The sequence below is a fragment of the Podarcis bocagei genome, assembly GCF_964188305.1.
Source record: "Podarcis bocagei genome assembly, contig: HAP1_SCAFFOLD_269, whole genome shotgun sequence".
NCBI lineage: Eukaryota > Metazoa > Chordata > Lepidosauria > Squamata > Lacertidae > Podarcis > Podarcis bocagei.
Window position 1 is genome coordinate 22,961 of NW_027670180.1, and position 24,910 is coordinate 47,870.

At 45.7% G+C, this 24,910-nt stretch overlaps 1 protein-coding gene across 1 annotated transcript in view; it reads right to left on the bottom strand.

Annotated features, from left to right (window-relative positions):
• LOC308579616 (spectrin alpha chain, non-erythrocytic 1-like) overlaps positions 1–24,910 on the bottom strand; it is a gene marked incomplete at its 3' end in the record, with an annotated part of 50,686 nt that overhangs the window by 20,068 nt on the left and 5,708 nt on the right. The window contains exons 5-10 of the mRNA XM_081214193.1: positions 24,428–24,580; positions 23,067–23,250; positions 12,850–12,987; positions 10,082–10,192; positions 8,294–8,371; positions 7,042–7,197 (exon numbers count right to left, since the gene is read on the bottom strand). Of these exons, the coding sequence (XP_081070319.1) occupies positions 7,042–7,197; positions 8,294–8,371; positions 10,082–10,192; positions 12,850–12,987; positions 23,067–23,250; positions 24,428–24,580 (820 nt within the window). The remainder of the gene's footprint in view (positions 1–7,041; positions 7,198–8,293; positions 8,372–10,081; positions 10,193–12,849; positions 12,988–23,066; positions 23,251–24,427; positions 24,581–24,910) is intronic.

A 24,910-nucleotide genomic window follows, 5' to 3' on the forward strand; every position in this document is an offset into this window, starting at 1 on the left:
AGAAAACAATGGCATGGCCCTCCTTCCTTATATCAAGGGCACTACAGATAAAATTAGCAAAATCCTCCATAAACACAATATCAAAACAGCCTTTTGCACCAACCAAAAAATAGCCAATATCCTCAGAAACCCCAAAGATAAAATCCAGTTAGAAAACCAAGGGGTCTATGAAATACCCTGCAAAGTCTGCCCAGCCACGTACATTGGACAAACAAACAGACGAATAAATGCACGTATCGCAGAACACAAGAATGCCGTCAAAAAAGAAGAAAAAACTTCCTCTCTTTACCAACACATGAAAGAAACAGGACACGAAATTAATTTTTCAAATTCCAAATTGCTCTTTAACATGGAACACCACCACAAGAGAATAATCATGGAAGCCATCGAGATAGAGAAACACCCTCACAACATGAACAAGCGTGACGATACGTCCCGCCTGCCAGACATCTGGAAAATAGCCCTCCCCACAAAAACCGACACCAGAACCAGAGGCACACAGAACGCCATCTCCAATCAACCACACCAGACCCAAACCCAGACCCTCTCCACAGATAAATTACAGACACCATCCAGTAGCCAAACCATAGTGGCACCTCCGGATGCTGCACCCCCCTGCAATCCCTACACAGATCTGGCTGGCACAGGGCACAAAACCACAGCTCGCCCCTATACACGAAGCCAAGCCAGAGCACAACTAAGTGCAGTACAGCCATCTTCTCAGAAAAACTCTTCACAAGCTCAAGAGGTCAAGACACGAAAGCTTTAGCAACTAATCCACACCTAATGACCCTCCTAAGTGGTACTCAGATTATCACTCAAGAAATCACTCAAGATATCCCTCAAGTAATTAATGAACAAAAGAAGAAAAGGCACACTAACCTGGGAACTTCCTCTCTGCCCAGAACGTTGGAGGCTATACACCACACCCCCTCAACAGTATTTATAGGAACTCAAACACTGAGATCCTGCTCTGTTCCAGTAACAAGAAGCCGAAAGCACCAGCCTGAAGATGACGAGTGAGACCTCGTCGAAACGTCGCCTAGACACCCCAACTCTTACACGGGAAGACACCCGAAGACACCAAAACCTGCATTCCTGTACCCGTGAAAATCTACGAAAGCAAATATATATATATATATATACATGTATATGTGCGTATATATGTGTGTGTGTATATATATATATGTTTGTGCGCATGTATGTGTGTGTGTGTATATATTTTTGTGTATCTGTGTGTGTATACCTATATATATATATCTATGTGCGTATATATGTGTGTTTGTGTATATATATATGTTTGTGCGTATATATGTTTGTATGTATGTGTGTGTGTGTATATGTGTATGTATATATGTGTGTGTTTGTGTGTATATGTATATATGTGTGTGTATATATATATACGTATATGTGCGTATATATGTGTGTGTATATGTGCATATATTGATATGTGTGTGTATGTGTATATATTTTTGTGTGTATGTATATGTGTATATATTTTTGTGTGTACGTATATTATATATGTGCGTGTGTATATCTATATATGTATATGTGCATATATATATGTGTGTGTGTATATATATTCGTCTGTATATGTGTGAGTATATATGTGTGCATGCGTTTGTATATATGTGTATGTGTGAGTATATATATGTGTGTGTGTATATATATATACATGTGTGCATAAAACTGAATTTCTATATACATGCATACATATTATATGCATACATATTGTAATGTATGATGCTGGTCTGTGACCGTATTAATAAATTAATTAATTCAATGTATGCATACTATATACATGCATACATTATTGAAATAATTTACATATAGAACCTTGCCCACCCTCCGCCCTGGGCAACTCCTTCCTCCTCCCCTCTAGGGCCGCCCCCAAAAGGGGTGCAAGCGGGACAGGAAGACACCCCCCCGGGCCCAGACAGGAAATGGGAAAGGAGGCGGGGCCTAGACAGGAAATGGGAAAGGAATCCGGGCTGCAACAGGAAATGAGTCCGGGTCCCAACAGGAAACGGGGAAGGAGCCCAAGCCCAGAGAGGAAACGGGGAAGGAGGCGGGGCCTAGACAGAAAATGGGAAAGGAATCCGGGCTCAGACAGGAAGTGGGGAAGGAGGCGGGGCCTAGACAGGAAATGCGAAAGGAATCCGGGCTGCAACAGGAAATGAGTCCAGGTCCCAAGAGGAAAGCCCAAGCCCAGAGAGGAAACGGGGAAGGAATCTGGGCTCAGACAGGAAACGGGAAAGAATTCCGGGCCCAGACAGGAAGTGGGGAAGGAGGCGGGGCCTAGACAGGAAACGGGAAAGGAATCCGGGCCCAGACAGGAAACGGGAAAGGATTCCGGGCCCAGACAGGAAACGGGAAAGGAATCTGGGCTCAGACAGGAAACAGGAAAGAATTCCGGGCCCAGACAGGAAGTGGGGAAGGAGGCGGGGCCCAGACAGGAAACAGGAAAGGAGTTTGGGCCCCGACAGGAAACGGGAAGGGAGTCCAGGCCCCCACAGGAAATGGGAAGGAATCTGCGTCCCAACAGGAAACGGGAATGGAATCCGGGCCGCAACAGGAAATGAGTCCAGGCCCTAGCAGGAAACGGGAAAGGAGCCAAGGCCCAGACAGGAAACAAGTCCGGGCCCCAAGAGGAAAAGGGGAAAGAATCTGGGCCCAGACAGGAAACGGGAAAGGAATCTGGGCCCAGACAGGAAGTGGGGAAGGAGGTGGGGCCCAGACAGGAAACAGGAAAGGAGTTTGGGCCCCGACAGGAAACAGGAAGGGAGTCCGGGCCCAGACAGGAAATGGGAAAGGAATCCAGGCTCAGACAGGATACAGGAAAGGAGCTGGGGCCTAGACAATAAACAGGAAAGGAATCCGGGCCCAGACAGGAAACGGGGAGGGAGTCTGGCCCCCAACAGGAAACGGGAAAGGAGATGGGGCCTAGACAGGAAACAGGAAACAAGTCCAGCCCCAACAGGAAATGGGAAAGGAATCTGGGCAGGAAACGGGGAGGTATTCGGCCCCTGACAGGAAACCGGAAGGGAATCCGGCCCCCGACAGGAAACGGGAAAGAAATCCGGGCCCAGACAGGAAACGGGGACGGAATATGGGCCCCGACAGGAAATGGGAAACAAGTCCAGCCCCAACAGGAAATGGGAAAGGAATTTGGGCCCCCGACAGGAAACGGGGAAGTATTTGGCCCCCGACAGGAAATGGGGAAGGAGGCGAGGCCCAGACAGGAAACGGGGAAGTATTCGGCCCCCGACAGGAAACGGGAAGGGAATCCAGCCCCCGACAGGAAACGGGAAAGAAATCCTGGCCCAGACAGGAAACGGGGAGGGAATATGGGCCCCGACAGGAAATGGGAAACAAGTCCAGCCCCAACAGGAAATGGGAAAGTAATCCGGGCCCAGACAGGAAACCGGAAACAAGTCCAGCCCCAACAGGAAATGGGAATCTGGTCTCCCGACAGGAAACAGGAAAGGAATTTGGGCCCAGACAGGAAACAGGGAAGGAATCCGGGCCCCGACAGGAAACGGGAAAGGAGGCGGAGCATAGACAGGAAACGGGGAAGGAGTCCGGGCCCAGACAGGAAATGGGAAAGGAATCTGGTCTCCCGACAGGAAACAGGAAAGGAATTTGGGCCCAGACAGGAAACAGGGAAGGAATCCGGCTCCCGACAGGAAACGGGAAAGGAGCTGGGGCCTAGACAAGAAACAGGAAAGGAATCCGGGCCCAGACAGGAAACGGGAAGGGAGTACGGCCCCCAACAGGAAACGGGAAAGGAGGCATGGCCTAGACAGGAAACAGGAAACAAGTCCAGCCCCAACAGGAAATGGGAAAGGAATCTGGGTCCCGACAGGAAACAGGGAAGTATTCAGCCCCCATAGGAAATGGGGAAGGAGGTATCCGGCCCCCGAAAGGAAACAGGAAGGGAGTCCGGGCCCAGACAGGAAATGGGAAAGGAATCCAGGCTCGGACAGGATACAGGAAAGGAGGCGGGGCCTAGACAGGAAACAGGAAACAAGTCCAGCCCCAACAGGAAATGGGAATCTGGTCTCCCGACAGGAAACGGGAAAGGAGTTTGGGCCCCGACAGGAAACAGGAGGGGAGTCCGGGCCCAGACGGGAAATGGGAAAGGAATCCGGGCCCAGACAGGAAACAGGAAACAAGTGCAGCCCCAACAGGAAATGGGAAAGGAATCAGGTCTCCCGACAGGAAACAGGAAAGGAATTTGGGCCCAGAAAGGAAACAGGGAAGGAATCCGGCTCCCGACAGGAAACGGGAAAGGAGCTGGGGCCTAGACAAGAAACAGGAAAGGAATCCGGGCCCAGACAGGAAACGGGAAGGGAGTCCGGCCCCCAACAGGAAAGGAGGCGTGGCCTAGACAGGAAACAGGAAACAAGTCCAGCCCCAACAGGAAATGGGAAAGGAATCTGGGTCCCGACAGGAAACAGGGAAGTATTCGGTCCCCATAGGAAATGGGGAAGGAGGTATCCGGCCCCCGACAGGAAACAGGAAGGGAGTCCGGGCCCAGGCAGGAAATGGGAAAGGAATCCAGGCTTGGACAGGATACAGGAAAGGAGGCGGGGCCTAGACAGGAAACAGGAATCAAGTCCAGCCCCAACAGGAAATGAGAAAGGAATCTGGTCTCCCGACAGGAAACAGGGAAGGAATCCGGCTCCCGACAGGAAACGGGAAAGGAGCTGGGGCCTAGACAAGAAACAGGAAAGGAATCCGGGCCCAGACAGGAAACGGGGAACTATTCGGCCCCCGACAGGAAATGGGGAAGGAGGTGAGGGCCAGACAGGAAACAGGGAAGTATCCGGCCCCAGACAGGAAACAGGGAAGGAATCCCGCCCCCGACAGGAAACAGGAAAGGAGTTTGGGCCCCGACAGGTAACAGGAAGGGAGTCCGGGCCCAGACAGGAAACAGGAAAGGAAACCAGGCTCAGACAGGATATGGGAAAGGAGCTGGGGCCTAGACAAGAAACAGGAAAGGAATCCGGGCCCAGACAGGAAACAGGAAAGGAGGCGGGGCCTAGACAGGAAACAGGAAACAAGTCCGGCCCCAACAGGAAATGGGAAAGGAATCAGGTCTCCCGACAGGAAACAGGAAAGGAATTTGGGCCCAGAAAGGAAACAGGGAAGGAATCCGGCTCCCGACAGGAAACGGGAAAGGAGCTGGGGCCTAGACAAGATACAGGAAAGGAATCCGGGCCCAGACAGGAAACGGGAAGGGAGTCCGCCCCCAACAGGAAAGGAGGCATGGCCTAGACAGGAAACAGGAAACAAGTCCAGCCCCAACAGGAAATGGGAAAGGAATCTGGGTTCCAACAGGAAACGGGGAAGTATTCGGCCCCCAACAGGAAATGTGAAAGGAGGCGAGGCCCAGACAGGAAACGGGGAAGTATCCGGCCCCCGACAGGAAACAGGGAAGGAATCCGGCCCCCGACAGGAAACAGGAAAGGAGTTTGGGCCCCGACAGGAAACAGGAAGGGAGTCCGGGCCCAGACAGGAAACAGGAAAGGAATCCAGGCTCAGACAGGATACGGGAAAGGAGCTGGGGCCTAGACAAGAAACAGGAAAGGAATCCGGGCCCAGACAGGAAACGGGGAGTCCGGCCCCCAACAGGAAACGGGAAAGGAGGCGGGGCCTAGACAGGAAACAGGAAACAAGTCCAGCCCCAACAGGAAATGGGAAAGGAATCTGGGCAGGAAACGGGGAGGTATTCGGCCCCTGACAGGAAACCGGAAGGGAATCCGGCCCCCGACAGGAAACGGGAAAGAAATCCGGGCCCAGACAGGAAACGGGGACGGAATATGGGCCCCGACAGGAAATGGGAAACAAGACCAGCCCCAACAGGAAATGGGAAAGGAATCCGGGCCCTGACAGGAAACAGGAAACAAGTCCAGCCCCGACAGGAAATGGGAAAGGAATCTGGGTCCCAACAGGAAACAGGGAAGTATTCGGCCCCCGACAGGAAATGGGGAAGGAGGCGAGTCTCAGACAGGAAACGGGGAAGTATCTGGCCCCAGACAGGAAACGGGAAAGAAATCCGGGCCCAGACAGGAAATGGGGACGGAATATGGGCCCCGACAGGAAATGGGAAACAAGTCCAGCCCCGACAGGAAATGGGAAAGGAATCTGGTCTACCGACAGGGAACAGGAAAGGAATTTGGGCCCAGACAGGAAACAGGGAAGGAATCCAGCACCCAACAGGAAATGGGAAAGGAGGCTGAGCATAGACAGGAAATGGGACAGGAATCCGGGCCCCGACAAGAAACGGGGAAGGAGGCAGGGCCGAGACAGGAAACGGGAAAGTATCCGGACCCAGCAGGAAACGGGGAAGGAGCCCAGGCCCAGACAGGAAACGAGTCCGGGTCTCAACAGGAAACAAGCCCAGGCCCAGACAGGAAACGAGTCCGGGTCTCAACAGGAAACAAGCCCAGGCCCAGACAGGAAACGAGTCCGGGTCCCAGCTGGAAACGGGAAGAGCCAAGGCCCAGACAGGAAACGGAAAAGGAGCCCAAGCCCAGACAGGAAATGGGAAACAAGTCCACCCCCAACAGGAAATGGGGAAGGAATCTGGGCCCCGACAGGAACCAGGAAACAAGTCCAGCCCCAACAGGAAATGGGGAAGGAATCCGGGCCCAGACAGGAAACGGGGAAGTATCCGGGCCCAGACAGGAAATGGGAAGGAATATGGGCCCCAACACGAAACAAGTCCAGCCCCAACAGGAAATGGGGAAGGAATCCGGGCCCAGACAGGAAACGGGGAAGTATCCGGGCCCAGACAGGAAACGGGGAAGGAATCCGGGCCCAGACAGGAAACGGGGAAGTATCCGGGCCCAGACAGGAAATGGGAAAGGAATCTGGGCCTTGACAGGAAATGGGAAAGGAATCCGTGCCCCAACAGGAAATGGGGAAGGAATCCGGGTCCAGACAGGAAACGGGGAAGGAATCTGGGTCCAGAGAGGAAACGGAGAAGGAGGCGGGGCCTCGGCAGGAAGTGGGACAGGAAACGGGCCCCCGCACCTTGTAGGCCTCGTCGGTGGCGGTCTTCATCTTCTTGTTGACCCAACTCTTGAGTTCGTCCGAATCACGGAAGAACTGCTGGAGGTGGAAGGAGGCGGCAAGTTGCGCCCGGCGGCGGAGCGCCCTCTCGTGGAGGGCGTTGCGGCGGTTCAAGAGCTGAATAATAATAATAATAATAATAATAATAATAATAATAATAATAATAATAATAAATATTAGAGAACAGGGAGAGGGAAGGAAGAGATTTTCCAGTCACCCATCTTAATAATAAATATAATATAATAAATAATTTTTAAAAATGTAATAGAACAAATAATAAATAATAAGAATAAACGTTTAAAAATTAAAAAAATTTAATTTCTAAATATATATCTTTATTGTGGCAGGTAGATAACGCGATAATTATAATAATTATAATTATAAATAATAATAAATAAAAACATGATAATAATAATATATTATTATTATCATACCAAGAACTAACTTAGTTGGTCTTTAAGGTGCTACTGGAAGGAATTTTTATATTTTAATAATAATATATAATAAATATAAAATAATAAATATAATAAACACAATAATGATAGATATAATATATAAATATATATATATCTTTATTGTAGCCCGTAGACCCACGAAACAGTTTCAACCATCTTAATAATTAATATAATAAAATAAATAATTTTTAAAAAATGTAATAGAACAAATAATAATAAATAATAATAAACATTAAAAAAATTAAAAAATGTAATTTATAAATATATATCTTTATTGCGGTAAGTAGATAACGTGATAATATAAATAATAATTAAAAAAATAAAAAGCATGATCATAATTATTATTATTATAAAGAATAAATATAATAAACATAATAATGATAAATATAATATATAAATATATATATCTTTATTGTAGCCCGTAGACCCACAACAGTTTCAAGATAAAAAAACACGATAATTATAATAATAAATATAAATAAATATAATAAACATAATATTTATTTAATAAACATAATATTGTGGCCCATAGACCCACAACACTGCTTCAAGATAATAATTGTAATAATAATCAACATAATAAGCATAATAATAATAATAAATATAATAAATATAATAAACATAATAAGAAATATAATATATAAACATATATCTTTAATGCGGTCCGTTGATGATAGTAAATAATAATAATAATAATAATAATAATAATAATAATAATAATAATAATAATAATAATAATAAACACACAAAAAACTTACCGCATCCCTCCGGCTCGAACCGTCTTCTTTGGCATAGTGATTATTCTGCATCAACTTGGTGGCAAATTCATCCAGGGCCTGCAAAATTTGAATTATTCAAAATATAACAACAAGAATAACAGGAATAATAACCACAATATTTACTATTTACACCCCTCCCGTTATTTAAAAAGGAAAGGAAAACGATTAAAATTGACACGATAAATTCTTACCGTGAAAATGGAAATTATTAAAATAGAAATTAAAAAACGGTTAAAATTGAAATGATCAATTTTATGGAGAATAAAATTGATTCCCAGCCACAGGGTTCTGTCTTGGGCCCGGTCTTATTTAACATCTTTATCAACGACTTGGATGATGGACTCAAGGGCATCCTGATCAAATTTGCAGATGACACCAAACTGGGAGGGGCGGCTAACACCCCAGAGGACAGGATCACACTTCAAAACGACCTTGACAGATTAGAGAACTGGGCAAAAACAAACAAAATGAATTTTAACAGGGAGAAATGTAAAGTATTGCACTTGGGCAAAAAAAATGAGAGGCACAAATACAAGATGGGTGACACCTGGCTTGAGAGCAGTACATGTGAAAAGGATCTAGGAGTCTTGGTTGACCACAAACTTGACATGAGCCAACAGTGTGACGCGGCAGCTAAAAAAGCCAATGCAATTCTGGGCTGCATCAATAGGAGTATAGCATCTAGATCAAGGGAAGTAATAGTGCCACTGTATTCTGCTCTGGTCAGACCACACCTGGAGTACTGTGTCCAGTTCTGGGCACCACAATTCAAGAAGGACACTGACAAACTGGAACGTGTCCAGAGGAGGGCAACCAAAATGGTCAAAGGCCTGGAAACGATGCCTTATGAGGAACGGCTAAGGGAGCTGGGCATGTTTAGCCTGGAGAAGAGGAGGTTAAGGGGTGATATGATAGCCATGTTCAAATATATAAAAGGATGTCACATAGAGGAGGGAGAAAGGTTGTTTTCTGCTGCTCCAGAGAAGCGAACACGGAGCAATGGATCCAAACTACAAGAAAGAAGATTCCACCTAAACATTAGGAAGAACTTCCTGACAGTAAGAGCTGTTCGACAGTGGAATTTGCTGCCAAGGAGTGTGGTGGAGTCTCCTTCTTTGGAGGTCTTTAAGCAGAGGCTTGACAACCATATGTCAGGAGTGCTCTGATGGTGTTTCCTGCTTGGCAGGGGGTTGGACTCGATGGCCCTTGTGGTCTCTTCCAACTCTATGATTCTATGATTCTATGATTCTATGATTCTATGATCAATTCTTACCATGAAAATGATTAAAATGGACACCAAAATCAAAATGAAAATTAAAAAGGGAGGGGAAATGATTAAAATGGAAATGACTCAAAAATGATAACCATGAAAATTAAAATGGAAATGAACGTTGGAAATTATTAAAATGAAAATTATTAAAAATGGTAAATAAAGTGATTAACATTGAAATTACTCAAACGAAAATGGAATTACTGTTAACATCATGGGCATGAAAACGAAAACGAGGACCATGGAAATTCTGAAAATGGAAATGATTAAACCGAAATTATTAATAATTAATTAATTAATTAATTAATAATATAAATCATTATTAGTCCCCATCTCTCCCCCCCCAGCAACAAGTCGCTCCCACCGACGACAAAATGGGCATTATAATCATATTAGAATATAAATAATATAATATTATTAGTCATTAATTATTATCAATTTATTATTATTATTATTATTATTCTTAATCTCCGCATTACTAAAATTAAAGGAATTACGGTGATTTTTTCCTCCTGGGCGCTGAGGGATTTCTCAAAATCTTCATGTTTTTTCAGCAGTGCTTCCACGCTGTCCAGGGAATCGCCCAGATCTTCGTTCAGCAGGAAGGCCTGGAAAAAAATTAAACAATTAATTAATTAAACAAACCATTAATTAATTAATTAAACAATTATCGATACTGCTTTTAATATTTTTAATATCATTATGTAGACTGTAATATTCTATATTTAATAGATGTTTAATATTCTTATGTGCAATATAATATTCTATATTTAATATATTTTAATATCATGATGTACAATATGACATTCTAGATTTAATATAATATGTTTAATATTATTATGTGCAATATAATTTCAATTCGATTTCTGGGCACTGCCTCGCAATTCCCGGCCCCACGGCTTAGGGGGTAGGGGTTAGAGTTTGGGGGTCAGGGTTAGAGGTTGGGGGTTAGGGTTAGGGGTCAGGCATTGGGGGTTAGGGGTTTGTGTTAGGGTTAGGGGTCAGGCATTGGGGGTCAGGGGTTTGTGTTAGGGTTAGGGGTCAGGCATTGGGGGTCAGGGGTTAGGGGTCAGGGGTTTGGGTTAGGGGTCAGGCCTTGGGGGTCAGGGGTTTGTGTTAGGGTTAGGGGTCAGGCATTGGGGGTCAGGGGTTTGTGTTAGGGGTCAGGCATTGGGGGTCAGGGGTTTGTGTTAGGGTTAGGGGTCAGGCATTGGGGGTCAGGGGTTTGTGTTAGGGGTCAGGCATTGGGGGGCAGGGGTTTGTGTTTGGGTTAGGGGTCAGGCATTGGGGGTCAGGGATTTGTGTTAGGGTTAGGGGTCAGGCATTGGGGGTCAGGGGTTTGGGTTTGGGTTAGGGGTCAGGCATTGGGGGTCAGGGATTTGTGTTAGGGTTAGGGGTCAGGCATTGGGGGTCAGGGGTCAGGGTTAGGGGTCAGGCATTGGGGGTCAGGGGTCAGGGTTAGGGGTCAGGCATTGGGGGTCAGGGGTTTGTGTTAGGGTTAGGGGTCAGGCACTGGGGGTCAGGGGCTTGTGTTAGGGGTCAGGCATTGGGGGTCAGGGGTTTGTGTTAGGGGTCAGGCATTGGGGGTCAGGGGTTTGTGTTAGGGTTAGGGGTCAGGCATTGGGGGTCAGGGGTTTGTGTTAGGGTTAGGGGTCATGCATTGGGGGTCAGGGATTTGTGTTAGGGTTAGGGGTCAGGCATTGGGGGTCAGGGGTTTGTGTTAGGGGTCAGGCACTGGGGGTCAGGGGTTAGGGGTCAGGCATTGGGGGTCAGGGGTTTGTGTTAGGGGTCAGGCATTGGGGTCAGGGGTTTGTGTTAGGGTTAGGAGTCAGGCATTGGGGGTCAGGGGTTTGTGTTAGGGGTCAGGCACTGGGGGTCAGGGGTTAGGGGTTAGGGTTAGGGGTCAGGCATTGGGGGTCAGGGGTTTGTGTTAGGGGTCAGGCATTGGGGTCAGGGGTTTGTGTTAGTGTTAGGGGTCAGGCATTGGGGGTTAGGGGTTAGGGTTAGGGGTCAGGCATTGGGGGTTAGGGGTCAGGGTTAGAGGTCAGGCCTTCGGGTTCCGGGTTCGAATCCGAGCCTCTCCAGCCCTAGAGACCCTCCTTCCTGGGACTCCAGTCTTCCGGAAGCTTCCGGGTTCCGGGTTCGAGCTCAGGCCTTAGGGGTCAGAGGTTAGGCCTTCGGGTTTCGGGTTCGAGTTAGAGCTCAGGCCTTCGGGTTCCGGAAGCTTCCGGGCTCCGGGTTCGAGCTCAGGCCTTAGGGGTCAGAGCTCAGCCCTTAGGGTTGCGGGTTCGAGTTAGAGCTCAGCCATTAGAGGTTAGAGGTTAGACCTTAGGGTTGCGGGTTCAAGTTAGAGCTCAGGCCTTAGGGGTCAGAGCTCAGGCCTTCGGGTTCCGGGTTCAAGTTAGAGCCTCTCCAGCCTTAGAGACCCTCCTTCTGGGACTCTGGCCTTCCGGAAGCTTCCGGACTCCGGGTTCGAGCTCAGGCCTTTGGGGTTCGGGTTCGAGTCAGAGCTCAGGGGTTAGGCCTTCGGGTTCCGGGTTCGAATCCGCATTAGAGACCCTCCTTCCCGGACTCTGGCCTTCCGGAAGCTTCCGGGTTCCGGGTTCGAGCTCAGGCCTTCGGGTTTCAGGTTCGACTCGGAGCTCAGGGGTTAGGCCTTCGGGTTCTGGGTTCGAATCCGAGCCTCTCCAGCCTTAGAGACCCTCCTTCCGGGCTTCCAGAAGCTTCCGGGCTCCGGGTTCGAGTCAGAGCTCAGGCCTTCGGGTTCCGGGTTCGAATCAGAGCCTCTCCAGCCTTAGAGACCCTCCTTCCCGGACTCTGGCCTTCCGGAAGCTTCCGGGTTCGAATCCGAGCCTCTCCGGCATTAGAGACCCTCCTTCCCGGACTCCGGGCTTCCGGGCTCCGGGTTCGAGTCAGAGCTCAGGCCTTAGGATTCCGGGTTCGAATCAGAGCCTCTCCAGCCTTAGAGACCCTCCTTCCCGGACTCTGGCCTTCCGGAAGCTTCCGGGTTCGAATCCGAGCCTCTCCGGCATTAGAGACCCTTCTTCCCGGACTCCGGGCTTCCGGGCTCCGGGTTCGAGTCAGAGCTCAGGCCTTCAGGTTCCGGGTTCGAATCCGAGCCTCTCCGGCCTTAGAGACCCTTCTCCCGGGACTCTGGCCTTCCGGAAGCTTCCGGGTTCGAATCTGAGCCTCTCCAGCCTTAGAGACCCTCCTTCCCGGGCTCTGGCCTTCCGGAAGCTTCCGGGCCCCGGGTTCGAGTCCTGACCTCCTGCTTGCTCATCCAGTTGTCGACTTGCTCGGTGTCCCGGTAGAAGAGCTGGAGGTCCATGCACTGTTCGTACTGCTGGCGACGGACTTCCCACAATTCCAAGAGGGCGGCTCTCTCCTCCGATAGGACGCTCAGCTGGGGGGCGGAGACAGGGAGAGGTCAGAGGTCGGGGAGGCGGGGAAACGAGAGAAAACGGGTTTTTCGGGGGGGGAAATGTGGAAAATGAGATTTTAAATCCTGAACATTTCTCAATCATTTCCTAATCATTTCCCAATAATATTCTAATCATTTCCCAATAATATTCTAATCGTTTCCCAATAATATTCTAATCATTTCCCAAGAATATTCTAATCATTTCCCAATGGTTTCTCAATAATTTGTCAATAATTCCCTAACGATTTCTCAATAATTTTTCAATCATTTCCCCATAATTTCCCAATAATATTCTAATCATTTCCCAATGGTTTCTCAATAATTTGTCAATAATTCCCTAACGATTTCTCAATAATTTCCTCATGATTTCCCAATAATTTCCCAAGAATATTCTAATCATTTCCCAATGGTTTCTCAATAATTTGTCAATAATTCCCTAACGATTTCTCAATAATTTTTCAATCATTTCCCAATAATTTCCCAATAATACTCTAATCATTTCCCAATGGTTTCTCAATAATTTGTCAATAATTCCCTAACGATTTCTCAATAATTTCCTCATGATTTCCCAATAATTTCCCAAGAATATTCTAATCATTTCCCAATGGTTTCTCAATAATTTGTCAATAATTCCCTAACGATTTCTCAATAATTTTTCAATCATTTCCCAATAATTTCCCAATAATATTCTAATCATTTCCCAATGGTTTCTCAATAATTTGTCAATAATTCCCTAACGATTTGTCAAGAATTTCCTCATGATTTTCCAATAATTTCTCAATCGTTTCCCAATAATATTCTAATCATTTCCCAATAGTTTCTCAATAATTTGTCAATAATTCCCTAATGATTTCTCAAGAATTTCCTCATGATTTCCCAATAATTTCCCAAGAATATTCTAATCATTTCCCAATGGTTTCTCAATAATTTGTCAATAATTCCCTAATGATTTCTCAAGAATTTTCTAATGATTTCCCAATAATTTCTCAATAATTTCCCAATAATATTCTAATCATTTCCCAATGGTTTCTCAATAATTTGTCAATAATTCCCTAATGATTTCTCAAGAACTTTCTAATGACTTCCCAATAATTTCTCAATAACTTCCTAATCATTTCCCAATGATTTGTCAATAATTCCCTAATGAGTTCTCAAGAATTTTCTAATGACTTCCCAATAATTTCTCAATAACTTCCTCATCATTTCCCAATGATTTGTCAATAATTCCCTAATGATTTCTCAAGAATTTCCTAATCATTTCCCAGTAATTTCTCAATAACTTCCTAATCATTTCCCATTGATTTGTCAATAATTCCCTAACTATTTCTCAAGAATTTCCTCATGATTTCCCAATAATTTCTCAATAACTTCCTAATCATTTCCCAATGATTTGTCAATAATTCCCTAATGAGTTCTCAAGAATTTTCTAATGACTTCCCAATAATTTCTCAATAACTTCCTAATCATTTCCCAATGATTTGTCAATAATTCCCTAATGAGTTCTCAAGAATTTCCTAATGACTTCCCAATAATTTCTCAATAACTTCCTAATCATTTCCCAATAATTTCTCCACCATTTCCCAACCATTTCCTCAATCATTTGCCAATCATTTCCTAATAATTTCTCAGTAATTTCCTAATAACTTCCCAATAATTTCCCAATAATTTCCTCAATAATTTGCCAATCATTTCCTAATCATTTCCCAGTAATTTCTCAATAACTTCCTCATCATTTCCCAATAATTTCCCCACCATTTCCCAACCATATCCTCAATAATTTCCTAATCATTTCTCAGTAATTTCCTAATCATTTCTCAGTAATTTCCTAATCATTTCCTAATAATTTCTCAATTATTTACCAAGAATTTCTCAAGAATATTCTCAATAATTTCCAAATAATCTCCCAATGATTTCTCAATCATTTCCTAATCATTTCCCAGTAATTTCTCAATAACTTCCTGTGATGGGATGATTAGCTGCTTGTGCGTAAAATCGTGGTCCCTCAGAGTTTGTGCAACTCCACAAACCTCTGTGTGTGACAGAGCTCCTCAAACATGTCTGCCCTAGTCACTTGTAGATTCCGACAGTGGTTGTTTGCGGAAGCGCTTCCAGCATAGAAGCTCCTTAACGGAAACGCGTCTTCTGGACTCACGACGTGGCAGCTTCCGGCGAAGAATGGGTCTCCCTATGGGAGCTTCTGACACCTCCCCGCTGTTCTCGCTGGACGTGTCCCTGATCCCTCCCTCTTCCCTGCTAGTTCCTGCTTTAGCTGCTGCGTCTCTCTCCGCATTCATGAGACCTTCCTCCAGAGACCCCTCTCTCCCCCTGCTGGTCCCTGCTTTCGCTGCTGACTCCCTCCCAACCTCTGTGAGCCCTTCCACCACCTGTTCCTCCGATGGCAGTTCCCTGACATCCACCTCCCCTCCAGGGCCCCCTTCACCCCCGCCCATTCCCTCTCCTCTGGGCGGTGAGGAGGTAAAACCCCGAAAAGAATCCTCTTCATCTTCAGACGTCTCGAACATTTCCCTCCATCGGTCTTCGTTCCGGCTCGCTGAATCCTCCTCCTCGGAATCAGGGAACCCCTCCAACTCTTCTTCTTCGTCGGTGGTGGCAAAGTATTCCCTCCGGAACCTCGCCACGGGCTGAGGTTTACGTGGGAACCTCTGATGAAAAGTTTCTATTAAAACTTCGTCATTGACATCCTCTGCCCTAACCCAGGTGTTTTCCGACTCTGGTTCCCCTTCCCACATTACCAAATACTCTACTTGATCTCCCTTCCACCTGGAATCGAGAATCTCCGCTACATGGTAGCTGTGTTCCCTCTCCTCCATTGCTGGTCCCCTAGTGACCCTCCCTTCTCTGTCCCCTTTATACGGTGACAGCAACGACCTGTGGAAAACTGGGTGCAGCTTCATGTGGTTCGGTAACCGGAGTCTGAAAGCCACTGGGTTGACCTGCTGCGTGACTTCAAATGGGCCCAGTCTTTTGGGTCTTAACTTCTTACAACCCCCTTTGAATGGTAACCCTTGGGTAGACAGCCACACCTGGTCCCCCACCCTAATGGTTTCACCTTCTCTTCTGTTTTTGTCTGCCTGCCTCTTATATTCCTCCTTGGCCCTGTTTAAGTTAAGTTGGAGCTGGCGATGGATCGCTTCCATTTCTTCTACGAACTGTTCTGCAGCTGGAACGCTCCAGTTCTCCCCTTCCCCCCCTGGGAAGGCTCGGGGATGGCACCCGTGATTAGCCAAAAAGGGGCTCATCCCCGTGGACACGTTCTCTGCATTGTTGTAGGCAAATTCTGCCAACGCCAGCTTCTCCACCCAATCATTCTCTCTGTCATTCACATAACACCTCAAATATTGCTGGAGGACGCCATTGGCTCTTTCCGCCTGCCCGTTGGTTTCAGGATGCCGGGCAGTTGAGAAATTAACCTCTACATGCAGTAAGCTCATGAGCTTCCTCCAGAACCTGGAAGTAAATTGTTTCCCTCGGTCTGAAACCACCCTCAAGGGGGCGCCATGCAACCTAAACACATTTTCTACAAACAATTTAGCGGTTTCTTCTGCCGTGACCGCATGTGAGCAGGCTATAAAGTGGGCCATTTTGGTTAACAGGTCTACCACAACCATGATGGCTGCTTTCCCTCTGGACCTTGGCAGATCAGTCATAAAATCTATTGCCACTGTTTCCCATGGTCTTTCAGGTGTGGGTAGTGGTTCTAATAACCCTGCCGGTGCCCGCCTCTCCCCCTTGGCTCGCTGGCATTGGTTACACCCTCTCACATACTCCCGCACATCTTCCCTGACCTTGGGCCACCAAAATTCCCTGGTAACCAGCCACATGGTTTTGTGTTGTCCAAAATGCCCTGCTGTGGGGCTATCGTGCAGTTGCTTGAGTACCTTCTCCCTCAATTCCCCTTCCGGTATATATAACGCTCCCTTGTAATACAACGCCCCGTTTCTCTCCTCAAAACCCGCCGGTTTGTCTCCCTCCCTCCTGAGACCTCTGAGTTTGTCTTGGGCGTATTCATCATGCACCGTTCCCTCTACCAGTTCCCTTTGCCCCACCAATGCCGCCCCACACACCCAGCGGTCCTCTGGAATGACATGTGTTTCTTCTGGTGCTCCCTCCCCCTCCAAATATTCAGGTTTACGTGAGAGAGCGTCCGCCCTAACGTTCTCTGGGCCTGGCACGTAACAAATCTCAAAGTTAAATTTGGAGAACTCCTGGGCCCATCTCAACTGCCGTTGGTTGAGCACTCGCGCAGTTCTCCAATACTCTAGGTTCTTATGGTCCGTGCACACTTGCACCTTATGTTGTGCACCAATTAGCAGGTGCCTCCATCTCCCGAAAGCCTCATGAATAGCAAGAAGTTCTCGGTCGTACACCGTGTAGTTCCTCTCGGATTTGTTCAGCTTTCGCGAAAAAAAGGCACACGGTCACCACTCTGACTCCTCCTTCCCTGGCTTCAGAAGAAGCACCGCCCCTATGGCTCTATCTGATGCGTCTGTTTTGACTCTCATCTTTTTTTGTAAATCCACATGCAGAAGTTGTCCTTCAGAGGCGAAGGCCCTTTTCAGTTCCTCAAACGCTCGCTCCGCCTCCGCAGTCCAAACAAATTTCTTCTTACTGCTGAGACAGTCCGTAATGGGCGCCGTCAGGTGTGCAAAGTTTCGGATGAACTTACGATAAAAGTTTCCAAAACCCTAGGAACCTCTGCACGTCCTTCTTGGTTTTGGGTGTTTTCCATTCCAGCACTGCCTGGACCTTGCCGGGATCCATGGCCAATCCCTTGTCTGACAGGCGGTACCCCAGGAATTCCACCTCCTTGGTATGAAACTGACACTTCTCCAGTTTCACCCACAGCCTGTTGGCTTGCAGCCTGCTCAACACTTCTCTGACGTCTCTCACATGCTGCTCCTCATTCTCAGAATACACCAACACGTCATCTAGGAAGGCCACGCAATTCTTGTAAAGCAAAGGCCCCAGTACGTGGTTCATAAACGATTGGAAGCACGCCGAGCCTGCTTGTAAGCCAAATGGCATCACGAGATATTCAAATGCCCCCAAAGGGGTGAACATGGTGGTTTTCCATTCATCCCCTTTCCTTATACGTATCAGGTTGTACGCCCCCCTTAGGTCCAGCTTTGTAAAAATCTTTCCCTTCCGCACCCTGGTCAAAATGTCGTCAATCCTGGGCATAGGGAAAGCCACTGGTTCTGTCACTGCATTTAACCCCCTAAAGTCACACACAAGTCTCGGCTTGTCCGTGTTTTTTTTATCCACAAAAAACACTGGGCTACCCCCCGCTGCTTTGGACTCTCTGATGAAGCCTCTCTTCAGGTTCTTGTCAATGAACTCTCGCAGCTCCTGCATTTCTCTGTCTGACATGGCATACAACTTGCCTACAGGAAGCTGTGCTCCAGGGAGTAAATTGATTTGACAGTCAAAGGGCCTATGCGGGGGTAGTTGGTCAGCTTCCTTCTCGCTGAACACGTCGCTGAGATCTGCGTATTGTGGTGGTACCTTCACCTTCTCCATTACTTCTGTCCCTGCTAGGGTGGCTTGGGCCCCTGCTGAACCCTTTCCCCCTTTGCAGTGTTCTAAGCAATGTGCTGAACCAAAGGAAACCACTCTCTGATGCCAGCCCACCAGCGTATCATGTAGCGCTAGCCAGCTCATTCCCAAAATAATGGGAGCTCCTCCCAAGGTGGCCACATTAAACGCTATCAGTTCTGTGTGCCTTGCCACCCTCATTATCATTGGGACGGTCTGCAAGCTGACTCCTCCTCCCAACAGCTCCCTGCCATCGATCGTGGTCACCTGCAGGGGGTTGCTTAAAGGGATCGTCTGTATCTGGTGTTCAGCAGCAAACTCTTTGCTCATAAAATTGCAGGAGCTGCCTGAGTCCAACAGCGCCTTTATCTTTAAGGGGTGTCCATTTTGCAGCTCTAGCGACACTTCAACCACTAGAGCAGGTTGAGGAGCTTCTGGCATGGGCACTTTCACTGCTCTTTGGCCTGGCTGCTGTGCCCCGACTGTGGCAACCAGGCGTTGGCTTTTACCTGCTCCGTTTCCCCCTGCTCTCCTCCCTCAACAGCTCCCACCATCCCTTGCCATTCCTTCCTCTGGGGGCAGACTCTGGCAAAGTGGCCTGGCTGTTGGCAGAGATAGCATTTCCGGGCGCCTTTCCCCTCCTTCTTTGCCCCCTCACTGGGCTTTGAAACTGCGCGCGCGCGCGCGCTGTTCCGATTTCCATCGGCTCTGCCGGCGGGAAAGCTGTCTCTGGAATCTCAGGAATGCGGAACTCCTTCCAGCGTTCCCCCTTCCCTTCCCGCCTCTCCAAGGCTCTCGCCTCCTGGCGCGCTCCTATGGTCAGCGCAGATTTAGTCAGCTGATCCATGGAATCCGCCCTAGGACCCCGGGACAATTCGTCTTTCACAGCCGAAGCCAGGCCTTCTTCAAATAGCATTTGAATGGGTGCCGCCGATAAGTCCCACCCCAATCTGTGAACCAGCATAGTGAACTCAGTCCAGTACTCACGGACAGATCGGCTTCCCTGCTTGCAAGCCATTAGCTGTCTGCGCACCACTCCCTCCTCAATATCGCTGGAAAACATGAGATCCATTGCGCGAAAGAACTTCATCGTGTCCTTTAGGACGTCATTGTGCGTTGCCATCAGGGGTCGAACCCAGTCCCTCGCCCCCCTCTCAAGATGCCCAATCACGAAAGCAACTCGCGATTCCTCATCAGGGAATTCATCAAACTGCACATTAAGGGCATATTGCATCTCTGTCCTAAAGGCATGGTAGTCCTTGGGGTCCCCCCCAAATTTCTGCACCAATCCTGGTACCTTTCTGTTGAACTGGGTGGCTCTCCCCTTCTTGTCTGCATCCTGAGCCCTTCTCTCCTCAAGCCTAGCCGTCTGCAGCGCCAATTGGATTTCCAACGCTCGGTACCTTTCTTCCAAGCTTGGACCCGCTCCAACTCCTGCCTCTCCGGTTCCGGCTGGGTCGCTCATGATGCCTTCTCCTGCACAGGCAGCTTACAAAGACTGTCGGAATGCTGTGATGGGATGATTAGCTGCTTGTGCGTAAAATCGTGGTCCCTCAGAGTTTGTGCAACTCCACAAACCTCTGTGTGTGACAGAGCTCCTCAAACATGTCTGCCCTAGTCACTTGTAGATTCCGACAGTGGTTGTTTGCGGAAGCGCTTCCAGCATAGAAGCTCCTTAACGGAAACGCGTCTTCTGGACTCACGACGTGGCAGCTTCCGGCGAAGAATGGGTCTCCCTATGGGAGCTTCTGACACCTCCCCGCTGTTCTCGCTGGACGTGTCCCTGAGCCCTCCCTCTTCCCTGCTAGTTCCTGCTTTAGCTGCTGCGTCTCTCTCCGCATTCATGAGACCTTCCTCCAGAGACCCATCTCTCCCCCTGCTGGTCCCTGCTTTCGCTGCTGACTCCCTCCCAACCTCTGTGAGCCCTTCCACCACCTGTTCCTCCGATGGCAGTTCCCTGACACTTCCTAATCATTTCCCAATAATTTCTCCACCATTTCCCAACCATTTCCTCAATCATTTCCTAATCATTTCTCAGTAATTTCCTAATCATTTCCTAATAATTTCTCAATTATTTACCAAGAATTTCTCAACAATATTCTCAATAATTTCCAAATAATCTCCCAACAATTTCTCAATCATTTCCTAATCGTTTCCCAGTAATTTCTCAATAACTTCCTAATCATTTCCCAATAATTTCTCCACCATTTCCCAACCATTTCCTCAATCATTTCCTAATAATTTCTCAGTAATTTCCTAATCATTTCTCAAGAATTTCCTCATGATTTCTCAATAATTTCCCAATAATATTCTAATCATTTCCCAATGGTTTCTCAATAATTTGTCAATAATTCCCTAACGATTTCTCAAGAATTTCCTCATGATTTCCCAATAATTTCTCATCTTCCCTAATTCTCATTATTTTATTATTACCCTGACCCCTAACCCCCAATGCCTGACCCCTAACCCCCAATGCCTGACCTCTAACACCAACCCCTAACCCCCAATGCCTGACCTCTAACCCTAACCCCTAACCCCCAATGCCTGACCCCTAACCCTAACCCCTAACCCCCAATGCCTGACCTCCAACCCTAACACAAACCCCTGACCCCCAATGCCTGACCCCTAACCCTAACACAAACCCCTGACCCCCAATGCCTGACCCCTAACCCTAACCCCTAACCCCCAATGCCTGACCTCTAACACCAACCCCTAACCCCCAATGCCTGACCCCTAACCCCTAACCCCCAATGCCTGACCCCTAACCCTAACCCCTAACCCCCAATGCCTGACCTCCAACCCTAACACAAACCCCTGACCCCCAATGCCTGACCCCTAACCCTAACACAAACCCCTGACCCCCAATGCCTGACCCCTAACCCTAACCTCCAACCCTAACACAAACCCCTGACCCCCAATGCCTGACCCCTAACCCTAACACAAACCCCTGACCCCCAATGCCTGACCCCTAACCCTAACCCCTAACCCCCAATGACTGACCTCTAACACAAACCCCTAACCCCCAATGCCTGACCCCTAACCCCTAACCCCCAATGCCTGACCCCTAACCCTGATCTCTAACCCCCAACCCCTATGCCTGACCCCTAACCCTAACACAAACCCCTGACCCCCAATGCCTGACCCCTAACCCTAACACAAACCCCTGACCCCAATGCCTGACCCCTAACCCTAACCCCTAACCCCCAATGCCTGACCCCTAACCCTAACACAAACCCCTAACCCCCAATGCCTGACCCCTAACCCTGATCTCTAACCCCCAACCCCTATGCCTGACCCCTAACCCTAACACAAACCCCTGACCCCCAATGCCTGACCCCTAACCCTAACACAAACCCCTGACCCCAATGCCTGACCCCTAACCCTAACCCCTAACCCCCAATGACTGACCTCTAACACAAACCCCTAACCCCCAATGCCTGACCCCTAACCCTAAGACAAACCCCTAACCCCCAATGCCTGACCCCTAACCCTGATCTCTAACCCCCAACCCCTATGCCTGACCCCTAACCCTAACACAAACCCCTAACCCCCAATGCCTGACCCCTAACCCTAACACAAACCCCTGACCCCCAATGCCTGACCCCTAACCCTAACACAAACCCCCAACCCCCAATGCCTGACCTCTAACCCTGACCCCTAACCCCCAATGCCTGACCTCTAACCCTAACCCTAACCCCCAATGCCTGACCTCTAACCCTGACCCCTAACCCGCACCCGAACCCTAAGGCCTGACCTCTAACCCTAACCTAATTTCCCAATAATTTCCCAATTATTTCTCAATATTTTTCCAAAAATTTCCCAAGAATTTCTCCATAATTTCCCAATAATTTCTCAATACTATTCTAATAATTTCCCAGTGATTTCCCAATAATTTCTCAATGATTTCCCAATAATTTCCCAATAATTTCCCAATAATTTCCTAATAATTTCTCAATAATTTCTCAATAATTTCCTAATAATTTCTCAATGATTTCCCAATAATTTCCTATTAATTTCCTAATAGTTTCCCAATAATTCACTAATAATTTCCTAATAATTCCCTAATAATTTCCCAACAATTCCCTAATAATTTATCAACAATTCCCTAATAATTCCCTAATAATTCCCCAACAATTCCCTAATAATTTCCCAACAATTCCCTAATAATTTCCCAATAATTTCCCAATAATTCCCTAATAATTTCCCAATAATTCCCTAATAATTTCCTAACAATTCCCTAATAATTTCCCAATAATTTCCAGATAATTTCCCAATAATTCCCTAATAATTTAACCCTTACCTTCTCTCTCACTTCCGCAGAAGCATAATGTCCGGCTGCAAGGAGGGCAATTCCCTAATAATTTCCCAACAATTCCCTAATAATTCCCTAAAGATTTCTAAATAATTTCATAATATTTTCCCAATAATTTCCTAATAATTTACCAATAATTCCCTAATAATTTCCTAATAATTTCCCAATAATTCCCTAATAATTTAACCCTTACCTTCTCTCTCACTTCTGCAGAAGCATAATGTCCGGCTGCAAGGAGGGCTTGGCCCGATTCGTCGGCCGACTTGAAACTATCTTCGTGGGCATCAATTTCTCCCAGCGGGGGGGGGGGGGAAATTGATTTATTAAATTTAATCAAATTAATCAGGTAATGAACAGCAATAAAATAAATGGATGAGCTGGAAGGATTGTAAGTGACAGGTTATCCTGGAGAAATTTAATACAATATTTTGAATAAATAATAAAGAATTAAATCGAAAAATTGTAACGTAAAATTAAATTCAATAAACGTCATTTAAAAATGGATAAAAATCAAATTCAACCAATGTCATTTAAACATGAATAAAAATTAAATTTAATGAAAGATATTTTCAAATACATAAAAATTAAATGTAACAAATGTCATTTGAAAGGCATAGAAGTTAAATGTAACAAACGCAATTTAAAAATGAATAAAAATCAAATTCAAGAAACGTCGTTTAAAAATGGATAAAAATCAAATTTAATAAATGTCATTTTAAAGTACATAAAAATTAAATGTAACAAATGTCATTTAAAGATGCATAAAGGTTAAATGTAATTAGTGATTTAAAAATGCATAAAAGTTAAAGTTAATAAATGTCATTTAAAAATGGATAAAAATCAATTTCAGGAAACGTTTAAAAATGGATAAGAATCAAATTCGAGAAAGGTCATTTAAAAATGTATAAAAATCCAATTTAATAAATGTCAATTTCAAATACATAAAAATTAAATGTAACAAATGTCATTTAAAGATGCATAAAGGTTAAATTTAATTAGTGATTTAAAAATGCATAAAAGTTAAAGTTAATAAATGTCATTTAAAAATGGATAAAAATCAATTTCAGGAAACGTTTAAAAATGGATAAGAATCAAATTCGAGAAAGGTCATTTAAAAATGTATAAAAATCCAATTTAATAAATGTCAATTTCAAATACATAAAAATTAAATGTAACAAATGTCATTTAAAGATGCATAAAGGTTAAATTTAATTAGTGATTTAAAAATGCATAAAAGTTAAATTTAATGTCATTTGAAAATGAATAAAAATCAAACTCAACAGATGTCATTTAAAAATTGATAAAAATTAAACGTAACAAATGCCATTTAAAAATGGACAAAATCAAATTCAGGAAAGGTCATTTAAAAATGGATAAAAATCAAATTCAATAAAGGCCATTTAAAAGGAATAAAAATTCATTTAAAAATGAATAAAAAATAAATTTAATAAATGTCATTTAAAAATACATAAAGATTAAATTGAATGTCATTTAAAAAGGCATAAAAAATAATTTCAATGTCATGTAAAAATTAATAAAATTGGATTTGCTGACGCCGAAAAAATATTAACCTTGTGTTCTTGATGACGGTCAAGAAGAGCTTCGGCCCCGGCGACATCGTTAGCAAGTTCGTCAGCGTTGATCAAAGCCTTCATTTCGGTGACCCAGCTGGTGAGATCGCGGAAATCGGCCAGGAATCGCTGGAGGCTTTGGGGGGCAATTTTTTTTGGGGGGGGAATAGAATAATTTAATAATAATAATAATAATAATAATAATAATAATAATAATAATAATAATAATAATAAAAATAAATAATTATAATAGAATATGATATAATATAAAAGGAAAGAAACCAAAGCAATCCAAATAAATTAATTAAAGTCACTAAAGTAATAGAATTCATTAATAAAAATGAAGTTCATTGATAAAAGGAAAGAAACCAAAGAAACTTTGAATGAATTAATTAAATGAATCCAAAAAAATTTAATTTAATTTAATTTAATTTAATTTAATTTAATTTAAAAAAATTAAAAATTA